Source organism: Charadrius vociferus, unplaced genomic scaffold (assembly GCF_000708025.1).
Source record: "Charadrius vociferus isolate BGI_N301 unplaced genomic scaffold, ASM70802v2 scaffold66, whole genome shotgun sequence".
Lineage (NCBI taxonomy): Eukaryota > Metazoa > Chordata > Aves > Charadriiformes > Charadriidae > Charadrius > Charadrius vociferus.
Window position 1 is genome coordinate 95,425 of NW_009648654.1, and position 6,051 is coordinate 101,475.

Genomic DNA, 6,051 nt, shown 5'->3' on the forward strand with positions numbered 1-6,051 from the left:
GGGTGGAGAATGGATTGAGAGCAGCCTTGAGAAGGACTTGGGGGTGCCTGTTGATGAGAAGCTCAGCATGAGCCAGCAATGTGCACTTGCAGCCCCGAAGGCCAACCATATCCTGGGCTGCATCAAAAAGAAGTGTGGCCTGCAGGTTGAGGGAAGATTCTGCTGCTCTACTTCACTCTCATGAGACCCCACCTGGAATATTGCGTCCATCTCTGGAGTCCTCAACATAAGAAGGACATGGACCTGTTTGAGTCCAGAGGAAGGCCAGAAAGATGATCAGAGGGCTGGAGCACCTTTCCTGTGAAGACAGTCTGAGAGAGTGGGGGTTGTTCAGCCTGGAGAAGGCTCCGGGGAGACCTTATAGCAGCATTCCAGTATCTGAAGGCCACCTACAAGAAAGCTGGAGAGGGACTTTTTATGAGGACATGTAGTGATAGGACAAGGGGTAATGGCTTCAAACTGGAAGAAGGTAGATTTAGAACAGATATTAGGAACTTAACTTATTTTCACTCTGAGGGTGGTGATACACTGGAACAAATTGCCCAGGGAAGTTGTGGAGGCTCCATCCCTGGAAGCGTTCAAGGCCAGGCCGCATGGGCCTGTGAGCAACATTGCCTAGTGGAAAGTGTCCATGGGCATGGCAGATGGGTTGGAATGAGATGATCTTTAACATTCCTTCCAACCTAAACCATTCTCTGATTCTATGAAAGTCGCTTCAGAAACAAGTGCCATTGAAGAATAGGGTGCTGCACTATTAAGTTAAAGTGTACTGATCAGGCTTAATGCATATATAAAAAGAAATATGTAAGAGTTGGCTGCAGTAGTAGGGGACAGTATTTGGTGACCTAACGGTTTAGACTTCTTAAAAATAATCCATTTTTCTGTTGGAAACAATGCACGTAGCACATCTGTTGTGCTTAATTGCTGATTTCTGCCACACACCAACATATAAGAAACAAAACCAGCTGTATTACTGTAGTAATGTAGGTGGAAATCTTAGCTTGTTCCAGGGAGACAAATTGATATAAATAAAATTACTGCTGTTTCTCTACTGTTTAATTCCTTATTTGATGTTTTCAGTTATATAAGGGTCTTCGTGAAAGCACGTGGATTGTTATTTTTACACTGGTAAATGGGGGAAGACTTTGGCTTTTTATTCTTTCAGATAAGCTAAAAGAGAAATACTCAAGACAACATGCAAATGCATAAATTCAAGCACACAGCATGAATTAAAGCAGCATCTCACAGTTTTCTCTGTGTATACTGGTTACATTTCTCCTGTAAATGATTCCAACGTTCAAAATTTTCACTTTTCCGATGTAGCACATGAAAGACTGATACCTGTTAGCGACAACTTTCTTAGTTTTATATGTTCATTGCAGAGTCATGTTTAGGATTTCCAAGAAATAGTTTTGGCTTGTACTGTAAAGCCATCCTGTTTTAGATTAACTATGAATGAATCTCTGACACTACAGATACCTTTGAATTAATAGATAGATATAGATATATTTATTGATGTAATGAATAAGGGAATATGGAAAAATTTAAGAACTTTTTTTCTTCTTTCAGAAGTATTAAAATAAGGCATGTGAGGTAACCTCACACTGTAAAAATATGGGAATGTGAAGTTCATTAAACGAATTGCCTGTGTTTTCTGAAATTTGTAAATCAAGCAAAATAAACCTACAGAAAACTGAATCAATGGGAAGTTATTAGTTGAGCTTTTCAAAATGGATAATGTTAGATGCATTTATTTTTCTTTTTTTATGGCAATAGTCTATGACTTAATCTCACTGTGGGCCACTGCACTCGAATAAATTTGAGATGAGACCTTTCCTGTGAAGGATAATGAGACATGCACTTTATTTAGGGGTTTTGCTTGTTCGTTTCAAGATGCGAAAGGCCCTTGCAAAGCGTAAAGGTCACTGTGCAAACACACAGTCATTTTCTAACTGAAGTTCATAAGCATAAATTAGGCTGTTGTACTGCAGTATGAAAGTACTACCCCTTTAAACTCAATTTCAGAATTGACCTTTTTAGGTTTGTGATGTTCCTGATGTTTTTTAATTTATTTATTTAATTTATTTTTAGGAGAAGTTACATCCAAGAAATCTTATCCCAGAGCTTTGTCGACTGTTTTATGGTTTAGGCTGGGTGACAGGAAGTGGTGGAGGAATCAGCGTGAAACATGGGTAAGTAAAGGTGGAAGAGAAAGTATGTGATGATTAGAGAGAGAGAGGGTGGCTGTGTTTAGTAGTTGGTGAGGGTATTTCAGTTCCATGAAAAATGTTTGAAAGTCAAGAGTGAGCAAGAAGGTAGAGGGAGAAATGAACAGTACACCAGATTTAACCATATGGAATTGAGATGGCTAGTCTGAATTAATTATTACAGTCCCTTCAATGGAGAGAGACAGCTTCAGAGAGTGACTTTTTTCTTTCCTTTTCCTATCTTTGTTTAGGTAGATGAATTGTATTTAAGGAATAATGTATTCCCTCTTTTTAATTTTATTTACTATGGAATTTAGAATGCGTTACACCAGGCACACGGCTTTCAAATGCCTGTGGTTAGATGACATGAGCTGAATCCCACCCTAGATATTTTGCAGGCAAGAGATTTCCTTTAGGAAGGAAATTACTGTTCTACTGAGATAATTTCTAAAGAGATATTCTTAATTAAAGCACAACAGGTAACAGCAAAACAATTTTTGGTGTCTATCCACTACTAAGGAGCATGACTTTGCCTTTTAATTTCCTCGTCTCCCCTTATTCATGCTTTCCAAGCCTTTAATGGAGACAGAGCTCCACTCAGTGGCCACTGAAAAAAGAGAAGTCCTTATTCTGCAAAGTGCCTTGCACGGTGCCTGCAATTCTGTCCCCAGTCACAGGGTGTTGTGACACACAAAAGTGTCTGACCACTCATTTTTCTGACATACACTTGCATGCAGACACAAATTGCCATTGCTATTCAAATATATGAAATATATATATATATTAAGTAAAGGCTCTAAATGCTAGTATTTGTGCTGTTCTAATGGCTTTGTGCAGGTCATTTCACTCTGCTGCATGATTATACAAGCAAAGCAACAGCAATAATAATAATGAGAGGGATGGTAAGAGGGTTAATTTTTGTTTTTCAAGTTCTTCATCTATGGAAAGATCTGTCTAGCACTAATTTCTCATCAGTAGCTAAATGTAGCCTATTTTCATCATCATTTCAGTGTGATTCATGTTGGTTGTGCTGTCAACACCACAACATTCTCTGTTGACTCAAATGGTGTCAACAGAGAATACTAATATAGTAGCACAATTTTCCTCAGCAGTTCTGTAACTTGGCTGCTCAGACTACACCAAAATACATATTTGAGTTGGTACCAATGTTGTACGTGGTCTAGGAATAGTAATATATATGGCTGTACTCTTTTATAGCTACAGTAACAGTAGCTATGTTTCAAAATTAATAGCTATGAGGCAGAGATCAGACTAGCTTAGCATTGTTACATAGGAAATACTGAAAGAACAACTGAAATTTAATTTAAATTCTAACTGGTCTTACAAGCTAATCCTAATCAGCATTACTCACTCTGCAGTTAATATTAACTAGTCAGAATAAAAATGCCAATTTGGACATGGGATAGCATATTAAAAATGGATCTCGAATTCTTTGTCAGGTGTCCTATATTTCAAAGGCTGTATTTCATCATCAGATTTTTCCTTTGTGATTAATTTCTAAAAAATAAAAAAAATGTTTTAAGAAAAAAAGCATGTCTTTCATTAGTAACCAAATTACCACTTGATTTCTTGATCAGTTGTGCTCTCAATCACCTTGCTTATGCAAAGGAATTAAGACTAAATTAATGCAATGTTGGCAGTGTTAATTCATGAATGTTAAAAATTACAGATATCACAATGTGCACATCGGATATCTGATGTGCTTCACAGCCATTCTACCACTATGAAGAATTGGAAAAGACCCTTAAGATCATCGAATCCAACTATAAAGTGCTAAGTTCACCACTAAACCATGTGCTTAAGCACCATGCCTAAACATCCTTAAAATCCCTCCAGGGATGGTGACTCAACCACTTCCCTGGGCAGCCTGTTCCAATGCTTGCCAACCCTTTCAGTGAAGAAATTTTTCCTAATATCCAATCTAAACCACCCCTGGCGCAACTTGAGGCCATTTCCTCTCGGCATATCACTTGCTACTTCAAAGAAAAGGCCAACACCCACCTTGCTACATCCTCCTTTCGGGTAGTTGTAGAGAACAGCAAGGTCTCACCTGAGCCTGTTTTTTATCCAGACTGAACAAGCCCAGTTCCCTTAGCTATTCCTCGTAAAACTTGTTCTAGACCCTTCACCAGTTCCATTGCTCTTCTGAGTGCTCTTGTCCAGAAATATAAATATCTTGTGGTCCTTAGGGAATGTACCTGTAACTTGACTAATTATTCACTAGATGTCTCTGTGCTCCTAGATTTAGTATGTTACTGATGAAACCGAATAGTGATTTCAATTGAGAGAGATAATCTGATTTTTTTTTTTTTTTGCTATTTTTGAAAATATTTCAGATACTATATTAAAGTAATTTTAGTTTAAATCAATTTTTATAGTCTTTGTTCACATAAACCTTGCAAGAAGTGATGTACTTCTACTTGAATTTCAGTCATTTAGTTGCATTGAATTAGTGTTGTATTTTTATCGATACAAATAAATATACAAATGCATTAAAAATGTGTTTACATGTTTTTAACACAGTTATAACAAAACCCAAAAGTATTTACATTGTAGAATATTATAGATAATATTGTTTATAGATAGTCAGTGGATTTTTAAGTAACAGTCTTATCAGCTGTTTTGTCATAGATCAGTATCAGCTTGCAATATTTCGTGTTCCATTTTTATTCTGAATTTTGGGGATATGAGTCTGGAATTATTGCAGAGGGAGGCTGTGTGTTTTTCTTTGTAGGAAAAATAAGGCTGCACTTCCTACCTGTGTTTCAGATCTTTTGTCAAGTTAAAAGCATGGTTTTGTACCCCTACAAGTCAGAGATTTCATATCCCCTTGTATGATTTGATTGTATTTTGAAAACCATCTATATGTCAATCTATGGAAGGAGCAACAAAGTTGTTAAATTGTGAGGGATTAGCTTTGCTATTTCCTTCTCAGACGATTGAGACTTCTAATGCCCGTGCAGTTGGAGAACACGATGCGTATTGATTTTCCCTGTCTGTAACTTTTCTTAGGAATGAAATCTACATCGCTCCTTCAGGAGTCCAAAAGGAAAGAATACAGGTACATTGAACTCTATTTTTACCTCAGAGCTCATCGTGAGATGGATGAAAGTACCTCTGTTTAGAGTTTCCTTTTTCCTTATGTAAAGTTAGAAACTTGTTATGCTATTGATTGCCTTATTGAAACAACTGAGGATTTTGCCTGGTACTGCACTAGCATAGCAAGCCAACGTATGTTTCAGTGGCCAGTATAGATTAGTCTTGATGATCTCTTTGCTTTAAATTGACACAGAAGACTGAGATTTGAACATTGCTGAAGCCCAAGTTTATTCTTTGTCAAGCTTGAATGGCTTTATAGCTGTCTGGCTACAACTTCAAGTTACTGTGGCACATGCATAATTAAGCATTAACACTTAATCTATATTTGCATTTGAGTGATTACAAATCTTTGTCTTGTTATTCTCAGTGAATAGATGGGCTCTCCCCATGAAAAAGTGACTTTGTCTATCTGTCTCCTTTCCAAAAAAACCCCAAAATATAAGTGGAGAGGAGAATGGTAAATGATAACTATTTTATGACAGCAAGAACTCCCCCAGAATAGAATAATATGTGGAAAGGATTTGTTGTTTTCTAGATCTCAGGGTAAATACAATGAGAATTGAAAGGAATCTCTTCACTGATAGAAACTTGGGATTTCACAGCAGGGCTCACTGGGGATGTTAGCAAGTAAATCAGGCAAAGGCATAATGTGGCAAGACCATGATGGTCTGTTCTTTGCTAACAGTAGCAGCACATTGAGTAAGGAAAACTCTTGCAACTGTAT

At 37.3% G+C, this 6,051-nt stretch overlaps 1 protein-coding gene across 1 annotated transcript in view; it reads left to right on the forward strand.

Moving 5' to 3' along the window:
* Window positions 1–2,091: 2,091 nt before the first annotated feature.
* APIP (APAF1 interacting protein) overlaps window positions 2,092–6,051 on the forward strand; it is a 12,043-nt gene continuing 8,083 nt past the window's right edge. Inside the window, exons 1-2 of the mRNA XM_009886445.1 lie at window positions 2,092–2,192; window positions 5,267–5,289. Of these exons, the coding sequence (XP_009884747.1) occupies window positions 2,189–2,192; window positions 5,267–5,289 (27 nt within the window). The 5' untranslated portion in view covers window positions 2,092–2,188. The remainder of the gene's footprint in view (window positions 2,193–5,266; window positions 5,290–6,051) is intronic.